At 45.4% G+C, this 23,100-nt stretch overlaps 1 protein-coding gene across 1 annotated transcript in view; it reads left to right on the top strand.

Moving 5' to 3' along the window:
- Window positions 1–2,398: 2,398 nt before the first annotated feature.
- Window positions 2,399–23,100, top strand: part of FGB (fibrinogen beta chain) — a gene marked incomplete at its 5' end in the record, with an annotated part of 37,954 nt that continues 17,252 nt past the window's right edge. Inside the window, 4 exons of the mRNA XM_030192231.1 lie at window positions 2,399–2,548; window positions 4,390–4,410; window positions 10,315–10,512; window positions 17,950–18,133. Coding sequence (XP_030048091.1) covers window positions 2,399–2,548; window positions 4,390–4,410; window positions 10,315–10,512; window positions 17,950–18,133 — 553 coding nt within the window. The remainder of the gene's footprint in view (window positions 2,549–4,389; window positions 4,411–10,314; window positions 10,513–17,949; window positions 18,134–23,100) is intronic.

The raw sequence follows: 23,100 nt of genomic DNA, 5'->3' as shown, positions 1-23,100 counted from the left end.
AAAATGAGTCCAGGACTTAACAGTCCTCCAGAAATTTCTGTAGCCATGTGAGAATCACATGTTCAATTATCTTCCCTAAGAAAAGGAGAGATTGTTACATAAAGAGATGGCCTTTTCCACTTCTGGACAAGCTATTGTCTTATTAAAAGGGGGCTGCATCAAGGAGGTTTGATAACAGGAGACAGCATGAGCCTACCTGGCCCATTATTTATTTATTTATTGCATTTGTATCCCACATTTTCCCACCTCTTTGCAGGTTCAATGTGGCTTACAATACATCAAGGATAGTGGAAATGAGAAGAGGGTAAACATTTAGTATTACAGAGAGATGTTGGGTTGAATGGTAAAGGAATAAATGATAATGCTAAAACAGAAGGCATTATTAACATTTCTAGACATATGTGGGAGTTTCACATGTTTTGGTCTTTGTGGTATATCTTGTCAAAGAGATGGGTCTTTAGTAGTTTACGGAAGCTGGTCAGTTCACAGGTCGCTTTTAGGTTACGTGGCAATGCGTTCCAAAATTGTGTGCTCATGTAGGAAAAAGTTGATGTGTGCATTAATTTGTATTTTAGACCTTTACAGTTGGGGAAATGAAGATTAAGGAATGTGCGAGAAGATTTTTTAGCATTCCTGGATGGTTGGTCTATCACCTACTGAAGCCAGTAAGCCAGTAGGTGGAGCTTGTCGCCCTATCAATTTCAATGTTTTGAGTGTACCAAGATGGTGGCAACTGCACTGGAGAGAATTAAAACCTCCTTGGGTGGAGAAAGGCTTCAACCTTGTGACATCATGCCTTTCCTGTTCTCAAACCTCCTTGGGATGCATAGAAAGGGTTGTCCTATCCACTGCCAAGTCTAAGTTCTCTCTCTAACAAAGAAATGCCTATAGTATCAATGGGCAAAAGCAGATAATCCCATGAGTAGTGCTCTGGGCTCATGGGTTAAATTTTGCACTCCTTGAGCTACAGAAGGGGCTGGAAAGGCTGAGTGTGGTACATGCTGCTATGTCAGAGGATGGTGCTGTTGGTCAAACAATCCATGTCATGGTGAGGTTTGGACCGAGCCTCTTTGGCCAGACTCATACATATTCACAGTAATTTTCAGCTTAAGGACCTCTGCACTCACTGGGGAAGCCATTTTGGCTTCTGAAGTAACTCTTATTATATGCAGTATATAAAAGCTGGTATAAATAAATAAATGCATTTGTATATTCCTGTCAAAAGAGATTGATAGGACATTTGGCCAAAAATATGAGACTTGACATATTAGGTCTAACAATGCGGTAAACCATTGTTTAATACTCTTGAATCAATAGTAGGGAGAGGTGCCATAAAAGTGCAATCTATGTAAGGTTAAAATACATTTTAGAGTATGTGTGTGCAGGGTGGCCATTGGGTTTCTGTGTGTGTATCCAGAGCTCCAGGTGGAGGGGTGAGGGGCAGAAGAGAATCAGAGCGATTTAGCAACGATGACACCTATAGGTAGGATTCAGGTGCACATCTACTAGATTCTGAAGGAAACCAAGATTGTACTAGTCTGCCAGCCGGGAGTACCATCTAGGTGGCTTACAATTCATTCAATATAAGAAAACAATAAAGTGTGCATATAGACAGACAAATTGAAAGTGGGGAAAGAGGAGAGGAACTCCATATTTTCAAGTAAAAGAGGGGGAAGGAGAAGACGATTGGAATATTCTTGGTAGTTCAGCAGGGTGCTCTGCAAATAAAAGATTTAACTGAAAGCGTCTTGAATGAGAAAGAATTTGTGGCCCTTACTGCTGTATCTGCAAGTGAAGGATTATGGCTGTTTATCCTAAGTTGGGGCAGATTCTGATTCAACTGGAAGCTCAAAGAAGCAAGAGGACATTGACAGATTCATTAAAAAATTCAAGGTAATATTTTCCTGATTGATACTGCTGTTAATTTATTATGCAGTCACTTTTTGACCATTAGAAGGGACCCAGCTATTGTAGGCTGCTACATGAAATCTTAACTTTTATCTAGATTTTCTTCATTATTTTTTAATTAAGCTCTAAGGTGTGCTATTATATTTCTATTTTCAGCTAGACTTGCTTTCCTTAGGCACACCGTTTACTTAAAATTGTAGATAAGGCTAAATCTGATTAGACTTGGAAAAGGAGAGCATGGCATGAGTAATTCTTCACACTGCTGTAATTGTACACTTGTATTTATGTTTCCCTGTGGATCATAGGGATTTTATAGAAAAGTGTTAATAAATTGAGCTGCACAGACTATGAAATTCTGCTTTATGAGGATGGAAGTTTAGAAAAGGAAAAAAAAAAAGATCCAGGTTAAACATTAAGAACTTGAGGCTGACTGTCCTGATCAGTCAACCAATCAGAGGCAGGTCAGGATGTTGCAGGTTTGTTGCCATAAATACAAAGGAAGAGAGGTGGCCACAGCTGGAAAAATCAGCAGGGGGGAGGCATCGAGAAGGTTAAGCGATCCAGCAACATGAAGCTGCTCTTGGTGCTTTTGCTCTGTATTTCCACAGTCAGAGCCGGTATCGTCGCAGGCTTTGATGAGGTAATGGCAATAAGATGCTATGTTTATGCTTGTTCATTTTACTATTGTTATGCTGTTAACAAAATTGTAAGTTTGATGTTAAACTGTACCTACTATACACCGTCTTGGGTAAATCTCTTCATAAAAGTGGTTAATAAATCCCAATCAATCAATAAATATTGCAGTTGTGCAGCTTCAGGTGATTGCATTGTACATTGTAGTGGATCTCTGATAGAGTTTTCAGTGACATGAATACAGCTGTAATTCTCTAGACAAGAATATACCTGTATATACAGTGATACCTCGGTTTTCGTTGATAATCCGTCCGAAAACAATCAATGAAAACCGAAACAGATGAAAACCGAGGCAATTATTTCCATAAGAATCAATGTAAATCCAATTAGTTTGTTCTAGACACTCCAAAATACATACCAAAAACACATTTTATAGAGAATACATATAGTCCCATGATGGAGCTAAAGGGAAAGGGATAACTTATTAGCAAGGGAAACACTTAGCAGGGTGATGCTCACACAACGAGAAACAACGCCACAATGAGCAGGAGAATGCGTGGGTCCCTCTTTGTTTTCGCAAAATTAGCAGTGAAAACCGAGGCAATCAATGAAATCCGAGACAAAATTTTCACTGAAAAATTCAACGAAAACTGAAACCCACGATAACCGAAGTCAACGAAAACTGAGGTTTCACTGTAATATGAAAACGACTTTGGTTGTACCGTACAAAAACAATATATCAAATTCACGACCCTTATGCATACCCATACTTGGAAAGGAACTGGAACCAGTTCCTTTCCAAGTATGGATATGCATAAGGGTCATGCATTTGATATACCGCTTTTCTGTGGTACAACCAAAGTGGTTTTCATATTATATACAGGTACTTTCTCTGCCGTAGCGGGCTGACAATCTAAGGGGTGATATTCAAAGCAATTTAACCAAGCAGGAGAGGCTCCAGACCAGTTAAATCACTTGTGTAAGGCTATCTGCTGAAATTCAGCAGCACTTAACCAGTTAGTGTGCTGAACATCAGCACTAACCACTGAAGGCAAGTTTCTATATATGGCATCGAAAAAAAGCATTATTCTATAAGCTGCGCTTAAAGTTAGGCACAGTATGTAGAATAGCACTTACGCTCGGGAATAGGGCCTAACTTTAGGTGCAGCCATTTGCACCAATAGAAATATGGTGCAAATGTACACACCTAAATTAGGCGTATATACCCATTATTTTATAACAACATGCGTTAATTTTAGGACCGTCCCCATTACGCCCATGACCCTCCCATTTCTGGGCCCGTTTCTCAGATCACACGTACGTGCTAATTAAATCTAATTAGTGGCAATAATTGCTTGTTAAAAAGCCAATGATTGGTGCTGATTAGCTCATTATTCAATTAAATTGCATGAGAAATTTGCGCACACAATTTTTGGCAACTTTTATAGAATTAGGGAGTAAAGCCAAAGCTAGTGGTTTTGTGAGTAGTCTGGGGGCAGAGTCGGCACTTAGTCCTATCTTTGTTTTGACGTCATCGGTTGCAAGCTGAATATTGCACTTAACTGAAAAAAAAGCTGACCACCACTGACTGAATATTTACTGCTAAGTTTTTTTTAGCTAGGGTAAGGGAGGGTTAAGAAAGGAAATAACCCCCTATCTATCTTAAAAGCTGGAAAAACCCTAGGTGAATATGTAAGAGAGTGAGTTAAAGGTATTAATCAGGAGAGGAAGTTCTGATCACACAAAGTCTGGTGGGTATAGGGCATGGCATGTCCTTCCGCTTAGTAAGCTGGAAACTCTGCCATCTCTGCTTGCTACTGACACATTTTCTCTTCTTCTTCTCCACAGGAGGAGGATGACTTTGACACGGTAAGACAGGTCATTCTGGACTAGGCACTCAGCTGAGCCTGCTGTGTTTTAATCTGCTCTTCTTTTCCTTCCCTTGTCCCCCCCCCCCCCCCCCCCCCGTCCTGCCCCCTCCCCCACCCCTCCATGATCCATTCTCTCTCTCTCCCCCCCCCCCCCCCCCCCTTCCTCCCTGGAGCTCATTTGAGACTTTTTCCTTCCATTTTTTATCAATCTGTTTATGAGATTGAATTCTTACTTCTTGTGAATGTCGAGGGAATTGAATATGCTATGATTTGGTTTGATAGTTATCCATTCCCTTCACTCCCTATATTGATATAGTGTTTTAAGCTGCAACTTGGGCCATTGTTTAATGTTATGAGTAATTTTAGAGTAAAAACAAAGAACACAAATCTTCCACAAGAAACCACACAAGCTGCACAAGAGTGGAATAAGCCAACCACAATGTCCAAGAAGGCCAAAGTTTATTCTTCAAACAAGTTGTGCTAACACAAAAAGCCCAACATGGGCCGTGTTTCAACATACAGTACCGTGTTCCAACATGCAGAGCATTCATCAGGGGTTCTTATAAGCCAGCAAACCAAATATAAATAAATTATCAAGGTCAAAATGCCGAAAAGAGTAATCCAACTCACAGCATACACCATGCAGCGCATCTCCAGATCTGGTTTATAAGAAGCCCTGACGAAGGCTCTGTATGTCGAAACATGACCCATGTTGGGTTTATTGTGTCAGCACAACTTGTTTGAAGAATAAACTTTGGTCTTCTTGGACATTGTGGTTGGCTTATTCCACTCCCGTGCAGCTTGTTGAGTAATTTTAGACTGCCACTATGTTGTCACACCATGCTTGCATCTGAGGTAGATATTCAAAGATTGAAATGTTTGGAATCTTCACCAGAGATGGACGAACGGCAGAACTGTGTGCTGCAAGTCAAAGGCAGAAGTGAATAAAAGAGGGCAAAGTGCATAACTTTGGCATGCTGAACTCCCAAGTTAGTCAAAAAGCACTCTATATGTTAATATAGGGGACAGAAGAGTGGGAGGGATCTAGTGGAGTTGAGGCAACTCTGTGGCCTTTAGGCCTTTGGTGTTGTTCTTCATTAGAATTTACTTCCCCAAGATGCCTATGTAGCTCTATTTTGAAACACTGATTCTCCTCACATAAATTGTCACCCCCAACATTTTCACACACAGTTTAACAACGACAATGGAACAGCAGCATTCTGTACCTGGGGATGTGTCAGAAGAGGCAAAAACCCTGGGCAGAGAAGTTCTCCAACCAGTGCATTTTGTGGCATATAAATTCCTAGCCTTCTGTGTTGCTTCATTTGAATTAGTTGAAGGAGACGGGTTTTATTTTTTCTTTGAAAAGAAAGATCTGATCTGTAACTCAAAAGCAGTAGTCAAATACAGAAGGAGGTGGGGATTAGAATGAGAACAGAAAGTAATCAGTACCTAATTTAGCTCTCTGCCCCTCCTAGTCTCAGTTTATTTATTTGGATTTTGCTCACACCTTTTTCAGTAGTTATATTTGAGCATACTAGATATTTCCCTGGTGGATCTAATTTTGTACATCAGGCAATGGAGAGTTAAGTGACTTGGCAGTAGCATAGCCAGAGTTTAATTTTTAGATGGGCCTGGAGGTGGACTGGGTGGGCACAGGCCTCGCATTTCCTCTCCACCCGCTACCCCCCCCCCCCCCCCCCCGCGACAGCCCCCTGCACATGGTCAGTTCTGGTCATTTTTACTGACCTGAAGCGCCGTTCTCCCTCCAGCACCGGCAATTCCCATAGCCAGCCTTCTGCCAGCACACATCGTCGGAGCCTCTTCTCAGGCGCGTCCCGCCTACTCTGCAACTTCCTGTTTTCCGCAAAGGTGGGACGCAGGAAGTTGCAGAGTAGGCGGGACGTGCCTGAGAAGAGGCCCCGATGACATGCGCTGGCAGAAGGCTGGCTATGGGAATCGCCGGTGCTGGAGGGAGAACGACGCTTCAGGGCAGTAAAAGTGAGCAGACCACGTGGATGGGGAGAGCGGGCAGAAGAGGCTGGGCGGGCCTGGAGAAAAAGTGGCTGGGCCTGGGCCCGTCCAGGCCCACCCGTGGCTATGCCCCTGGGCCAAGATCACAAGAAGCAGCAGTGGGATTTAAACTAGAGACCAGACTTGTGTTCTAACCTCTAGGCTACTCCTCCACTATTGGCACAACCTCCCCTTCTGCCCAGAATTTTAACTTCAAACTCTCTTCTGCAGAGTTACACTCAATCCCTCTTCTGATCTCTTGGCTCCCTGCAATGGTGGCAGCAGCTTCCAACAATTATTTACAGGAGTAGTGGCTCAGGGATTTAGAAATACTGTCTCTGCAGATAAAGGCCCACAGGGAAGATGCAGGGCCCTTGATGGGGGGGGGGGGATGGCACCAGCCCCTTAGGCTCCGGCATGGGGGCATTGGGCTGTGGCTTTGAGGCCTGATGCTCCCAGCATGATAAAATAATCCAAGCTTTTGGTTGGAGTTATTTTAGCACCATTTTATGCCCATAACGTGACTTGCGGTGTGTAACTGGTGCATACTGCAATTTTATTTTGGTTTTTACATAGTAATGAGCTGCTTTACATGCATGTTGTTTTCATTGTGTATTTTTTATGCATGTTTTATTGTACTGCACTTAGGGCTCCTTTTACTAAGCGGCGGTAAGCCCAACCGCTCACTAAACAGGAAGTACTGCAGGGCTACCGCAGCAGCTCGGCAGTACTTCCCACCCCTAGCACGCCATCATTTCCGGCACTACAAAAGTATATTTATTTTTGTAGCGCTGGAGTGTACCCGGCGGTAATCGGTCAGTGCCGCATGCTGCTCGGTTACCTCCGGGTTAGCATGGGAGCCATTATCGCCACCTCAATGGGTGGCAGTAAGGACTCCTCCCCGAAATGGTCATGCGGCAAGTGCTTTACTTGCCGCACGGCCATTTCCTGCATGAAAGTCAGACTTCCCTTTTACCCGCTGCGGTAAATAGGGGCCTCGGTGTGCGTGACAAACATGTGCCAACGCCAACGCAGGCCCCTTTTGGCCGCAGTTTGGTAAAAGGGGCCCTTAGTTCTTAGGTGGAATACAAATTAATTAATTAATGTGCATGTTTTGCATCTCATTTCTGTGTAACCCGTGGTGACCTAAATATCACTGCAGAAAGGCAAAACAAGCTGCGTTATAGCCCTTTAAATCTTGTTAAAGGGCACATAGTATGACTTAAGGCCCTAACGCACATTGATAACTTCCTCCCTGAGTGTTCTATAATCAGTGTTGTCTGATTTATAGTAGAAATAGCACATTATTCAGCCTAGAGATCCCAGCCCCTAAGTAAGCTATAAAAATACAAAACAGCCCCACATTTCATCTGACTGTCACGTGACTGTGTAGTTATTGCATTGAGTTATTGTGCTTCACTACAGAGCTAAATATGTAGGGGCTGATATTCGGCATAATGTAAATGGGCTGGTCAGGAGCCAGGGTTCAGCACTTCATTGTACAGATCCACGGAACATTGACTTTCATTGCTGCAGCACTGTCCGCTTAGTGCCGGGACGGTCTGCATGTGGAGTCTGGGCGGAGCTAGGAGCTATGCGGGCACTGACAATATTCAGCGCTGATGCTTGCATAGCTAACCAGGTAAACTGGACCACAGAAAAGGGTGTTCTAATTGGTGGCCTAATGGTTAGTGCATTGGGTTTTGGACCTGGGGAACTGGGTTTGATTTCCACTGCTGCCTAACAGTTGGGGCAGTGGATTGAGATCCTGGGGAACTGGGTTCAGTTCCCACTGCAGCTCCTTTGACCCTGGACAAGTCACTGAACCCTCCGTTGCCCCAGGTACAAAAAAAACTTAGATTGTGAGCCCATTAGGGACAGAAAAGTACCTGCAAAAATAGTATATGTAAACTGCTTTGACTGTATCTACAGAAAGGCAGTATATCAAGTGTGGAATAAGCATAAACATACTTGTGCAGATAAATGTGCATAGCAAAATCTATTAGCTATCAGTTGGTTTCTGCATTGCACAGAGCATTTTTTATATATATATTGTTTTGTTACATTTGTACCCCGTGCTTTCCCACTCATGGCAGGCTCAATGTGGCTTACATGGGGCAGTGGAGGGTTAAGTGATTTGCCCAGAGTCACAAGGAGCTGCCTGTGCTGGGAATTGAACTCAGTTCCTCAGGACCAAAGTCCACCACCCTAACCACTAGGCCACTTCTCCAGGTTTTTTATGCCTGTGAGGTTTTTACCTTTGAATCCTTGCCGCTGGTAAAAATACAGCGGAGGTGAGGTTCTGAGGCTTTTTCCTTCCTTTGTATGAGTGCTCTGGCCATGCATTGCTGACATGCATCATTTTCAGGCTTATTTTCGAAAGAGAAGGGTGCCCATCTTTCGACACAAATCGGGAGATGGGCGTCCTTCTCCCAGGGTCGCCCAAATCGGCATAATCAAAAGCCGCTTTTGGGCATCCTCAGCTGCTTTCCGTCGTGGGGACAACCAAACTTCCTGGGGGCATGTTGGCACCGTACCGAAGGTGGGACTGGGGTATGATTTAGAGATGGGCGTCCTCGGCTGATAATGGAAAAAAGAAGGGCGTCCCTGACGAGCATTTGGCCGACTGTACTTCATCCATTTTTTCTTGCGACCAATCCTGAAAAAGGTGCCCGAACTGACCAGATGACTACCGGAGGGAATCGGGGATGACCTCCCCTTACTCCCCCAGTGGTCACTAACCCACTCCCACTCTAAAAACACTTTAAAAATATTTTATGCATGCCTCAAATATCATACCCAGCTCCCTGACAGCAGTATGCAGGTCTCTGGAGCAGTTTTAGTGGGTGCAGTGCACTTCAGGCTGGCGGACCCAGGCCCATCCCCCTCCCCACCTGTTACATTTGTGCTGGCAAATGTGAGCCCTCCAAAACCCACCACAAACCCACTGTACCCACATGTAGGTGCCCTCCTTCACCTGTAAGGACTATGGTAGTGTTGTAAGTTGTGGGGAGTAGATTTTGAGGGGCTCAGCACCCAAGGTAAGGGAACTATGCACCTGGGAGCAATTTCTGAAGTCCACTGCAGTGCCCCCTAGGGTGCCCGGTTGGTGTCCTGGCATGTGAGGGGGACCAGTGCACTATAAATGCTGGCTCCTCCCATGACCAAAGGGCTTGAATTTGGTCGTTTCTGAGATGGGCGTCCTCGGTTTCCATTATCGCCGAAAACCGGGGACAACCATCTCTAAGGTTGACCTAAATGTTGAGATTTGGGCATCCCCCGACCGTATTATCGAAACAAAAGATGGACGCCCATCTTGTTTCGATAATACGGGTTTCCCCGCCCTTTCGTGGGGACGTCGTGCGAGGACGCCCTCATGAAAACTTGGGCACCCCGTTCGATTATGCCCCTCCACGAGTGCATTAAGGTTTTATTATTTATAACCTGTTTATGTGATCTGAGAGAGGGTGGTTTGATGATTTTTTGAGAGGTTCTCTCTCTTTTTCTGTGATAGTTTTTGTACTTAAGGTAGCTATGCAAGTATGTCACCAAATAATGGCTGTACCTGCATAACTTCCGGAACTGCCAATGACCTAAAATTCAGGGTCAGTGTCTGGATATAACCCAGAACTGAATATCTGGGTCTATTATTGAACCAGTGGTAGACAATACTTAAATAAATGCTGAACACTGCCATCTGAATTGACCTGGTAATTATTTCATTATTCTCACTCCTGACAGAAGAATGGACCTTCCAAGAAAGCTGAATGGTGATAGTAGATGGTGTGAATGCATTAAACTGGCTTTCTTACTTGTGTGCCTCTAATAACAGTGATACCAGTCCTAATCATGTGGAATTCACACCCCTTTTTTCTTTGATTTGGAACAGGAGATTGTTGATCCTCGGGGTCATAGGCCAATAAATCGATTCAGGGAACCAATACCAACCATCAGATCAGTCCCTGCTCCTATTGATGGAAGCACATACCGGGCAAGACCCACTAAGGCCCCCACCCAGTCTCAGAAGATAACTGAGGAGACTGTCTACCCTGATGAGGGGGGTTGTAAACATGCTTCAGATGAGCTGGTAGGTATATCTGCAGTCTATTTGCACTGTGTGACCTGATAAAAGTCTGACTGTACAGTCAGAGTTTATCAGTCTATTCAAAATTATATGAAAACTAAAACCTCCCAAGTCAGCATATTATACAATACTAGTAAAAAAGCCCCTTTTCTGATGCAAATGAAATGGGGGCTAGCAAGGTTTTCTTCAGAGTGTGCATGTGGGAGTGTGTGTCCCTGCCCTCTGCCCTCTCTCCCTCCCCCTCCCCCCTTGGAGTCCAGTCCTTCAGTGTTAAGTTTCCTGCTGTTCTGTGTTACAGAGAGAGTGAGGGCATCTCTCTCCCCTCCCCCCTCTGAGTCCTTCACTGTTACAGAGAGAGGGATTTCGTGCTGTGCTGTTTTCCTTCACTCATGGGGAAACCGGATATCTCTGGCGCTTCACACTTCCGGCTGGAGGCTTCATAGAACGTTGGTCTTGCCTTTTATATATATGGTCTTGCCTTTTATATATATAGAATAGCATTGTACTATAAGGCACCTACATGCAATTTACGAACATACTGGTAAACTCACAAGGTGATTTTCAGACACCCAGCACCCAGGTATACTGAGTCAAAAAATCAGATTGTTATGTGGATAAATGTATGCACATGTAACAGGAGTGTAAAGTTTGATGTGTTAGCCACACAGGGCTGGCTTAAGGGCGAGCCAGTGAGGCACTCTCTCAAGATGCCCAAGGCAGCTTAAGGGTGCTGAAAGCCTGCCTGACTGGCTTCAGCCTCAACAGTAGTGGGAGCTTGTGCTTTTTGTTCAAACTGCTCTGCACATCTTTGTCCAGCTCTGCTGGCACCATGGGAAGATTTAAAATGCAAGAACAGGAAATGCCTGTTCTCACGGTTTAAGCCATTACACAGTGCTGGCAGAGCTGGGCGAAGATGTGTAGATTGGAGGGAGCAAAAGGCACAAGCTCCCACTGCTGGAAGCAGCATAGAACTGGGGGGCAACAGGGGTAGGCTCAAGCTTATGCTGAGAGGGAAGACTGAAGCTGATAGGGGGAGCTAAGGTTAACGCTGGGAGAGGGGCTAAAGATGGGGCTGTTAGACGGGGCTGACATTGGCGGATGCTGGGATGGAGGTGGAAGAAAAGGACTGATGCTGGAAGAGTGAGAAAGGAAAGACACTGTGGTGGGGGAGAGGCAAGATATGCAGGGGAAGGTGTAGAGAGAAGGGCAGAGAAATGGATGTTGGGGCAAGGAGAAACAAAGGCAGGTAAATCAACATATGAGAAAGAAATAGATGGATGAATGCTAGGAAACAGGAAAAGGGTGGTATGGGGGAATGGCTGGAGCTATGAATGCTGGAGAAGAGGAAGAGAGCGATAAGAGGACAGATACTGGGGACATGGATATTAGGGAGAGAAAAGACTCAGACTTAAGCAGAGACTCTATGATTAGATGTGAGGCCAGAAGTTACTATGACTGGGTATTGGGAATGCATGTGGGGACTCATGGCTTGGGTGGCCAAAGCTGGCATTAGGGGAGAGGGCAAACAGGGCAGTTGCCCTGGGCCCCACAGCTAAAAGGGTCCAACCGAGCATGTGAGCATCTTGGGTCGTGCACGACGATGCCTATCTTTTCCACCTGATGCTATCTTGCTTGCCTATGTTTGGGTTACATCTCACATCAGCCCTGGCAGCTATCTCACACTGAGGTGCTTTCCTAGTGCCTGTCCTCCCCTCCCCATGGCAGTCCCAGCATATCTTCCTCTCTCTCTTCTGCCCCTCCCCCAGTGATCCTTTAACTTTGCTTTTGTGGCTGGCAACACTAAATATACACTCCACTGGAAACAGGAAGTTGCATCAGAAGGGAGGGATGTAGTGTGTATATAGTGCTGCTGACTGGAAAGGCAAGTTTAAAGGACTGCTGGGTAGGAGGTGGGGGGAAAGAGAGGAAGAGATGCTGGGACTGCTGGGGGAAGGAGGAAGAAGGAGAGATGCTGGACATATGGAGAGGGGGGACTGGAAAGAGGATGATTTGGGGAGAAGGATATGATGCTAGGGCTGGGAGAAGGGAAGTGGAAGATGATGCAAAGGCTGGGGATGAAAGAAGGGAACTGACTGGAAGATGCTGGGGCCTTCCCTCTGCTGCATCCCCCTCCTCTATTGCAACTTACTGTGTGCGGGTCACTGCTGGTGTACCATGGCAAGTTTGGAGAACTGTGGGGGGGGGGGAGAGATGCTGGACCCCTAGGTGGGGGAAGGGAAGGGGAGAGAGAGAGAGAGAGAGAGAGAGAGAGAGAGACTGGATCATGGGGAGTGGGCAAGAGAAGGAAAAGGAGAGAGAGAGAGATACCAGATTATGGGATGGGATGGGGCAAAGGAAGGAAAGAGAGAGAGAGAGAGAGAGACTGGATCATGGGAGGGATGATGTGGGATATAAATGTTCACAATAAATAAATAAATAGGGCAAAGGAAGGAAAGAGAGACATTCTCTCTCTCTCTCTCTAATATCAGCCCTGTGGGTGGGGAGAGAGAGGCAGAGATGCTGGACCACACCGGGGAGGGGGGGAGAAAATATGCTGGATTATTTTGGGGACTGAGGGCAGAGGGACGAGAGAGGGGAGATGCTGGATAAGGGGAAGGAAGCAATATTGTAAACCGCCTTCACATGCTTTGCATATTAGGCGGTATATCAAGATCAGATGATAAACCATAAAAGATGTTGGATAGAGGAGAAAGAGTCAGGGAGGCTGACCCTGGCAGATGATGGGGGTGAGAGAGTCTGTTGCTAGGCTGGGAGAAGGGGAATTGGGATGGGAGAAGGAGGCTTACTCTGGCAGATGTTGGGGATGGGAGGAGGGAGATGATGCTGGCAGTGCTGGGGCTGGGAGTTGAGTTGAGAGAAGGGTCTTATGCTGGAGACTGATGCAGGGGCTGGGGGTGGAAGTAGGGGGCTGACTGGCAGATGCTGAGGATGGGACAAGGGGGCTGATGCTGGCAGAGGCTGAGGCTGGGGTAAGCACAGGCTGGCCAGGACTAGTGGAAGAGTATTAGGCATCTTAGACAAACCTTCAGCTTTGCCCATCCTCAAATTAATTGTGAAATCCATAGCCCTTCTTCCCAAGATTGTGATAATTGAACTCAAGAATCATAATTACCCCAACAGCACCCTTCCGAGAACAATCCTATGCACTACAGCCATCATACTTTGTTTTGTATATAACTACATAATTAGGACAATTTCCAAATTAAGATTTCTCCAGGTGAAAGGGTTATTTAAAGTTTCTATGCCTTCCCTGCACATTGGTGGTTCTTTGTGTTTGTGTGGCTGTCAGGACCCATTGTTTTCCTTTGAATGCAGCTGCTCCTTACAGCCCCCCAGAAGTTGCTGTTATTCAAAGTTATTCAAAGATGTTAAATTGCGAGAGGATTGTGAAAAATTACAAGAGGACCCTACAAGACTGGGAGACTGGGCGTCTGAATGGCAGATGACGTTTAATGTGAGCAAGTGCAAAGTGATGCATGTGGGAAAGAGGAACAAGAATTATAGCTACGTAGTGCAAGGTTGCACGTTAGGAGTCACTGACCAAGAAAGGGATTTCGGTATCATTGTTGATGATACATTGACATGCTGTGCCCGGTGTGCTGCGGCGGCTAAGAAAGCAAATAGAATATTAGGTATTATTAGGAAAGGAATGGAAAACAAAAGTGAGGACATTATAATGCCTTTGTATCGGTCCATGGTGCGACCGCGTCTCGAATATTGTGTTCAATTCTGGTTCCCGCATCTCAAAAAAGATATAGTGGAATTAGAAAAGGTAAAGAGAAGGGTGACGAAAATGATAAAGGGGATGGGACAACTTGCCTATGAGGAAAGGCTGAAGCATCTAGGGCTTTTCAGCTTGGAGAAGAGACTGCTGAGATCTATAAAATAATGAGTGGAGTGGAACGGGTAGACGTGAATCACTTGTTTACTCTTTCCAAAAATACTAGGACTAAGGGGCATGCGATGAAGCTACAAAGTAGTAAATTTAATACGAATTTGAGAAACGTTTTCTTCACTCAACATGTAATTAAACTCTGGAATTCGTTGCCAGAGAATGTGGTAAAGGTGGTTAGCTTAGCGGAGTTTAAAAAGGGTCTAGACTGCTTCCTAGAGAAAAAGTCCATAGACCATTATTAAATTGACTTGGGAAAATCCACTGCTTATTTCTGGGATAAGCAGCATAAAATGTATTGAGCTTTTCTGGGATCTTGCCAGGTATTTGTGACCTGGATTGGCCACTGTTGGAAACAGGATACTGGGTTGATGGACCTTTGGTCTGTCCCAGTGTGGCAATACTTATGTACTTAATTTGTAGACAAAAAGGAAGTGGAACTGTAGAGCTAAGGGCAGCAAACCGGGGCAAATGCAACAGAAGGGCTAGATTAGGGAGAAGAGTGACTCTTTTCTGCCCTGTTTTAGGCTTACTCCTCCCCTCCTCTGCAAGCTACCTAGAAGGGGGGCACTGGAGTAGAATAGAGGTTCCACCTTAGGAGTGCTGGGGCTGGGAGGAGTCCATATACCACTACTAAATGGACTTGGGAAAAATCCACAATTCCAGGAATAACATGTATAGAATGTTTGTACGTTTGGGAAGCTTGCCAGGTGCCCTTGGCCTGGATTGGCCGCTGTCGTGGACAGGATGCTGGGCTTGATGGACCTTTGGTCTTTTCTCAGTGTGGCATTACTTATGTACAGACGTTCAAATATTTGAAAGGTATTAATCCGCAAACGAACCTTTTCCGCAGATGCGAAGGCGGTAGAATGAGAGGACATGAAATGAGATTGAAGGGGGGGCAGACTCAAGAAAAATGTCAGGAAGTATTTTTTCACGGAGAGAGTAGTGGATGCTTGGAATGCCCTCCCGCAGGAGGTGGTGGAGATGAAAACGGTAACGGAATTCAAACATGCATGGGATAAAAATAAAGGAATCCTGTTCATAAGGAATGGATCCTCAGGAGCTTAGCCGAGATTGGGTGGCAAGAGCTGGTAGTGGGAGGCGGGGATAGTGCTGGGCAGACTTATACGGTCTGTGCCAGAGCCGGTGGTGGGAGGCGGGACTGGTGGTTGGGAGGCGGGGATAGTGCTGGGCAGACTTATACGGTCTGTGCCAGAGCCGGTGGTGGGAGGCGGGGCTGGTGGTTGGGGGGCGGGGATAGTGCTGGGCAGACTTATACAGTCTGTGCCCTGAAAAAGACAGGTACAGATCAAGGTAAGGTATACACAAAATGTGGTACATATGAGTTATCTTGTTGGGCAGACTGGATGGACCGTGCAGGTCTGTTTCTGCCGTCATCTACTATGTTATATGTTACTATGTACTTATGTAGGAGTCACCGACCAGGAAAAGGATCTAGGAGTCATCGTTGATGATACTTTGAAACCCTCTGCTCAGTGTGCTGTGGCAGCAAAGAAAGCAAATAGAACATTAGGAAAGGAATGGAAAATAAAAAGGAGGATGCTTATTTCTAGGATAAGCATCCTAGAAATCCTTGGGATTCTTGGGATCTTGCCAGGTACTTGTGACCTGGCTTGACCACTGTTGGAAACAGGATACTGGGCTTGATGGACCTTTGGTCTGTCCCATTATGACAACGCTTATGTACTTATGAATACCCCTGCTGCTCTGGAGACTGAAAAGAAGTGTTGGAACTGCATTCCAGGCCATTCCCGCAGAAATTAAGCCCTGGCAACTACCTAGTTTGCCTGATGGTCAAGCCAGCACTTAGGATGGCTCACATTTGTGTCCTGCTGCGTTACATAGCTCTTTTCCCCTCCCATCTAAACCTCTCAGGAGCCGATACAGCAAAAATGTGTCCACATTGGCATGGGATTAGTGCAAAGTCTTCTCATAATTTTGTGGGCGCACAATGTGGGAAAGGGATTTTGCTCAGAAGCTAACCTTGCCCCAAACTTTGGTTAGACACCAGCGCTCAGCATATTAAATCAATTGTAATGAGGCTCTTAACTATTCCACCTCAATGCAGAGAAGTGGGCAGAAGACTTTAAGGCTGAGCACAATGCAGGAACTTTACCGCCATGCCTGCCGTTCTTCTGCAATAGCAACTGTGAGGATTTAAAAACCAGTTTCGTTTTGCTGCCAGCATAGCAGGATCTACAAATTTTTGTGGCCTCTATGAAGAGACAGCACAGGAGAGGTGATATTTCTCCTCGGATAAGCAAGATAATGCAGTCACATATAGGTGACGTCATCGCTTGACAGCGCCAGTTCAGACCTACTCCCTAGAGCCCAGGCTTTTCTGAACATGATTGAACGTGTCTAGTTGTAACTGCCATCAAAGCACCCATGAGCCAGTCTATTTCATCTGCTTCTAGCCTACAGACAGATTCTGTTCCACTGTAACAATGCCGGATTCCAAACGAACAAAACCAAAAGACAAATCAAAATCAGAAGACAAACCTCACCACCCAACACAAAAACCAGGATTCAGAAAAATGTCCACTTTTGGATGTCCAAGCAAAAGACAACAGCGGAATGGATGACAAATTATGTTCTTTCAATCTGACTCAACACCAGACACACACGTGGTAGACGTCCGAAAGGACAGCAGAAAAGAGACAAGAGTCCACAGTGCACAAACAAGTAAGCAAAATACGGCAGCGGAGTGGATGACAAAATGGCAGGAGTCCTTTTCTTAACAGTTCTTCAATCTGACTCGACACAGACTGCGTTTCGGTGACACGGCCTGTGTCAGGAGTCTGTGGTTGTCATCACATGGAAGATATAGACCTAGAATCAAACTAAATCTATACCTAAGTCTCAGGGGCATAGCCAGTCAACAGATTTTGGGTGGGCCTAGACAAGAAGTGGGTGGGCACAATGTGTTCTCCCCTTCACCCACCACCACCAAAAACAAAATCTCAGCTGGCGGGAAAACGCTTCTTTCCACCTTAGCAGTCTGCAGCAGGCACGCACTGAAAACTGAGCATGCGCTGGTATCGTGAAGAATAGCGTTTTCATTACCATCAGGGGGAAGTCTTCAGCTGGCGGAGCTTGGGATCCCCACCTGCTACCGCTAATACGTGTGCTACTGTTGGGTGGGCCTGATCCCTAATTGGGTGGGCCCCGGCCCACCCAGGCCCACCTGTGGCTACGCCACTGCTAAGTCCCTCTTACACTCTTTTAACTGTAGACTGCCAAACGCACTACATCCACGATATTCTGACCTTATCAAAGAAAGAAAAAAAAAATCACAGCATAAGTACATTTTTCAATGTATTCCTAATATACTTCTGTTATCTGTTTCCTTTTCCTTATGTTCTGAGAAATACAGGTGCAGATGTCTCAACAAAATATGTATTTTTGGTGGAAATAATTTTTTCCCCTCTGTCTTTAGAGCTAAAGTTTACCGTAAGGCTGTTCTGCAAACATGTAACTCCAGCGACATCTCTTCTTTTCAGGGGGTGCTGTGTCCAACAGGATGTGAATTGCAAAAGTCACTGGTAAAACAGGAAAGGAATGTGAAATCCAGCCTGAGGGACCTGGCTGTCAATGTAGACAAGCTTTCTGTGTCTTCTGTCAGTATTTATAATTATGTGAACGTGATGGATAAAGCTGTGAAGGATCGTCAGAAGCAAATGAAAGGTAGAGGTGCTATGTGTGTCTCCTTGCTCACGCTAGTCTGTCAGCGGCATCTCTACTAAAAGCACAATAGTTTCTGGAGAATTTAGGTAGAAGAAAGCTGCATATCCAGATAGTGAAGTCAGCATTATACAGGAAATGTACCTTATTCTATTCTATCCTATTTAGGTTCTTCTATACCATTTTCATATGTTTCTCAAAACGGTTTACAATAAGAACCAATATCTCATATAGACTTGATTTACAATTTGCTTCTCTATTCTAATTTCAAGCTAAAATTTACATAGAATATAAGTATGTTTTCAAAGTTTTATGAAAAAGACTGTAATTAGAGATTATTCTAATAGGCAAAGGTCAATCTATTCCATATTTTGGGATCTTGAGAAGAAAATGAGCATTCCCAAACAGTTTCCAACTTTGCTTCCCTTGTAAAAGGTATATCTAATGTCTAATTTCCAGCACTTCTCAACTGCCCTCTTATCCCTAAGGGAGGTATTAATTTTCCTGTCGTAGCTGCATTAGCTCCATAAATACATTTATGTATCTGACGAGATATCTTAAATTGGATACAAAGCTCAACTTTTAACCAATGCAACTTTTCCAGCTAAATTTCCCAAGGCCAAATATCAAACTTTCTGCCATGTTGAAGACAATAAGGGGCACTTTTACTAAGATGCTTAGGCATCTATCCTGCTTATTTTCGAAGAAGGACGGCCATCTTCCGACACAAATCGGAAGATGGGCGCCCTTCTCGCAAAGGCTGTCCAAATCAGTATAATCGAAAGCCGATTTTGGCCGGCTTCAACTGCTTTCTGTCGCAGGGACTTCAAAAGTTCATAGGGGGCGTGTGGGCAGTGTACCGAAGGCGGGACGGGGGCGTGGTTAAGAGATAGCCGCCCTTGGCCGATAATGGAAAAAAGAAGGGCGGCCCTGACCAGCATTTGGCTGACTTTACTTGGTCCCTTTTTGTTCACGACCAAGCCTTGAAAAGGTGCCTGAACTGACCAGATGACCACCGGAGGGAATCATGGATCACCTCCCCTTACTCCCCCAGTGGTCACCAACCCTCTCCCACCCAAAAAAACACATTAAAAAGCATTTTTTTGCCAGCCTCTATGCCAGCCTCAAATGTCATACCCAGCTCCATCACAGCACTATGCAGGTTCCTGGAGCAGTTTTTAGTGGGTACTGCAGTGCACTTCAGGCACGCGGACCCAGGCCCATCCCCCCCACCTGTTACACTTGTGGTGGTAAATGGGAGCCCTCCAAAACCCACCCAAAACCCACTGTACCCACATCTAGGTGCCCCCCATTACCCTTTAAGGGCTATGGTAGTGTTGTACAGTTGTGGGGAGTGGGTTTTGGGGGGGGGGGGGTTGGGGGGCTCAGCACCCAAGGTAAGGGAGCTATGCACCTGGGATCAATTTGTGAAGTCCACTTCAGTGCCCCCTAGGGTGCCTGGTTGGTGTCCTGGCATGTGAGGGGGACCAGTGCACTACAACTGCTGGCTCCTCCCACGACCAAATGGCTTGGATTTGGCCGGTTTTGAGATGGCCGCCCTTAGTTTCCATTATAGGCGAAAACCAATGTCGGCCATCTCTAAGGGCGGCCCAAATGTTGAGATGTTATTCCATTTTTTAACACACTGTAGTGTACCTCCATATGCTTAGAAATGATGAAAGCCATTTCATGACTTTACCTCCTATTCCCATTTCACTTAATCACTAATTTCACTGATTGAAGAGGCTTAAACCCACAATTTATTCTTGTGTCAAAGTAACAAAAAAGGTGCCTATTTTATAAAGGTAACAATACAAAATGTCCAGAATGAGAAATGATGCTGTCTCAGTCAAAACAACAGCAACAACAAATCAGAATTTCTGAAACTATTCCCTCTGTTATTTTATTTTAAATTTAACAGCTAAATATACAAGATCTCTCTTGTTCAAGAAACTCAGAAGGAAAAAAAAAACAATAAAAAAACATAATGTTTACAAGCGTAAAGTCAATCTTCCTTAGATCACAATAACTAGGAGGACTGAAAAAAAAAGGTAAGGGGGTCAGTAATCAGCTGTCGGTGGTGAGTGTTTTGCCTGATATTGAAAACAGGGACCTGTGCAGGCTTCGACTTTGAATATCTTATTTTCAAGCTGGCTAACACATAGGGCCCTGATTACTAAGGTGCGTTAGTGTTTTAAGCGCGCCTACACTTAGCGCGTGCGCTAACCATGTAGACGCCTATGGGGATATTGTAGGCACCTACATGATTAATGCGCGTACGTGGTTAACGTGTGTTAAAAACATTAACGCGCCCATAACGCTGCTTAGTAAACAGGGCCAATAGCTGCTGAAGTCGATATTCAGCATTTCAGCAGCCATGGGTCACTGCATAAAAATAACACAGATATTTTTTGCGGTCCCATTTATGAACTAACTCTAGCCTCTTAAGTGCTGAATATCAGCACTTAAGCGACCAAGTGCTGACTCCGCCCCCGGAATGCTCCCAAGATAGCCGGCACTTAACCGGTTAAGGGGTCCTTTTACTAAGGTGTGCCGAAAAATGGCCTGGACTAGTGTAGGCGCGTGTTTTGGACACGTGCAGGTCCATTTTTCAGCGTTCCTGCAAAAAAAGGATGTGCGGCAAAATAAAAATTGGCACGCGTCCATTTTGGGTCTGAGACCTTACCGCCACCCATTGACATAGCGGTAAGGTCTCATGCGTTAACTGGGCGGTAATCATCAGCGCGTGTACACTGCTGATTACTGCCCGGTTAGTGTCGCGCACCAGAAAATAAAAAATATTTTCTGGTGCGCGTATTGGACGTGCGTAAAAATCAGAATTACCGCCCGGGGCACGCGGTAGCTGGGTGGTACTTCTAATTTGATGTGCATTGTACGCGCATAGACGCTTACAAGCCTTAGTAAAAAGGCCCCTAAGTGCTGCCGAATATTAGCAGCTAGCCCCGACCAAGTGATTAATCAGCCAGCAGCCAGCTAAATTGTTTTGAATATCAGGCTCAAGGAGACTAAACAGAAGAATATATCTTAAACTGAAAACAGTTCCAAAAGGCTTAACGCAAATAAACCCTCGCCCATATCCTATTTTGTTTAATAAATGTAACAATTAAATGATCTTCTTCGAATCTAGGAAGGCCCTTAGTTGCTCAGGATCAAAAAAGGCATATTTAGTCCCACAATATCTAACCAAGCATTCACATGGACATGCCAAAACAAAAATTGCTCCGAGTCCCTGACTCTTGCCTCGTGGTCAAAAAGGCCTTCCTTCTCTCCTGTGTGCTATTTTTTAAATGCTTATTTTATTTTATTTTATATATTTATATGCATGAGAGGTTAGGCCCTCACAAATTGTTCATTTCTGGCTAAATTTCTGTAACAATACTTGATCTAATCATAGGTCAATTCGCTCTTTTTAAAGAAAATGTTAAGGGGTTGATATTCAGAAAGATTAAGGGCCCCTTTTACCAAGCTGCAGTAAAAAGGGGCCTTCGGTGGCATTGGTGCATGGATTTGCCATGTGCAGTGGCCTTCTTTTACCGCAGTGGGTAAAAGGTTGTTTTCAGCAAAGAAAAAAACAAAAAAAAAAGAAATGGCCCAGTGCTAATCACAGGGATTAGCGTGCGGCCATTTTCAGGGGGAGCCTTTGCTGCCATCTATTTAGGTGATGGTAAGGGCTCCCGTGCTAACCAAGCTGTACAAAAATAAAAAATATTTTTGTCGTGCTGGAAATGGTGCACACTAGGGGTGGGAACTACCGCTGGGCTCCTGTGGTAGCCTGGCGGTAGTCCCAATTTGGTGCTTGGCAAAGTGGTGGTACATGTACTGCCACGTTGTAAAAGGGGCCCTTAACTGGGTAAGAGAGGCTTCGATCTGCTTAAATTGCTCTGTGCAGGTGGAGAGCAAACATTCAGAGGCATTTAACAGGAGAGTGTCACCGAATGTCTGCTTGATTATTGAGGCACTCTCTGCAGCACTGAATATCTGGGCCTATTTCAGCCCACAGCAGGGCCGCCGGGGGGGGGGGGGGGGGGGGGCAGGGGGGAGCAAAATTCCCAGGGCCAGGGCCTCCAAAGGGGGCCTGGCTCCGAAGTCTCTCTCTCTCTCTCCTGCTCCTGATGGGACCCGAGTGATCACGTCCTGACAGGAGCAGGAGAGAGAAAACTCTGGCGTCGGGCCCCCCTTGGAGGCTGGGGAGGACCCGGAGCTTCCTCCAGCGCTGTTCCTCTATCCATTGCTTGCTGAGCGGCTACTTTTCCTCTCAGGCACGCATGCTTGGTTTTGAAACCGAGCATGCCCTGAGAGGAAAAGCAGTCACAGGGACTGCTAGCAGGGCCTCGGGATCCCTGACAGCCAAGGTATTTCAATCCTGTTGCGGCAGCGGCAGCGATGGGGGGGGGGGGGCAGGCGTTAGCAGATGATGATTGTGGGGGGTGGGGGGTGGGGGGTGGCAATGGGTGACGACAACTGGAGGGGGCGGCAGCAGCCCTGCCTTAGGTTCATCTCTTGGCAGCCATGGCCCACAGTGGTAAGCATTGTCAAATATGTTGATCGTTGCAGGCTGAATAACAAATTCATTAAAATTAAGGGGCCCATTTACTAAAGCTTAGTGCGTAATAATGGGATTAGCGCACTCTAAATGCTAAGAGGCCCATAGGTATGAAATGAGCTTCTTATCATTTAGCGCACACTAAGCTTTAGTAAAAGATCTCCTAAGTTCGGCTTCAAACTGCTTTGTAGTTGATTCACTGCTCAGCCATCTTTGTCACCGACCCAGAACCATGTTTCTAGTAAACTCTGCATCAGGGACCCAGCAGCTGTGCATGGTCTCAGCTGCCTCTCTCTTGCACTTTGCCACTTAAAATACAAACATTAGCCATAAATGAGCAATTTATGAAGGTTTAGACGCTCGTGCATAGGAGTAGCCTAATAGATAAGCACAGTGGCCTGAGAAC

Source organism: Microcaecilia unicolor, chromosome 2 (assembly GCF_901765095.1).
Source record: "Microcaecilia unicolor chromosome 2, aMicUni1.1, whole genome shotgun sequence".
Classification (NCBI taxonomy): Eukaryota; Metazoa; Chordata; class Amphibia; order Gymnophiona; family Siphonopidae; genus Microcaecilia; species Microcaecilia unicolor.
Note: the sequence above shows the minus strand (reverse complement) of the source record. Positions and strands in the feature narration are given on the sequence as shown.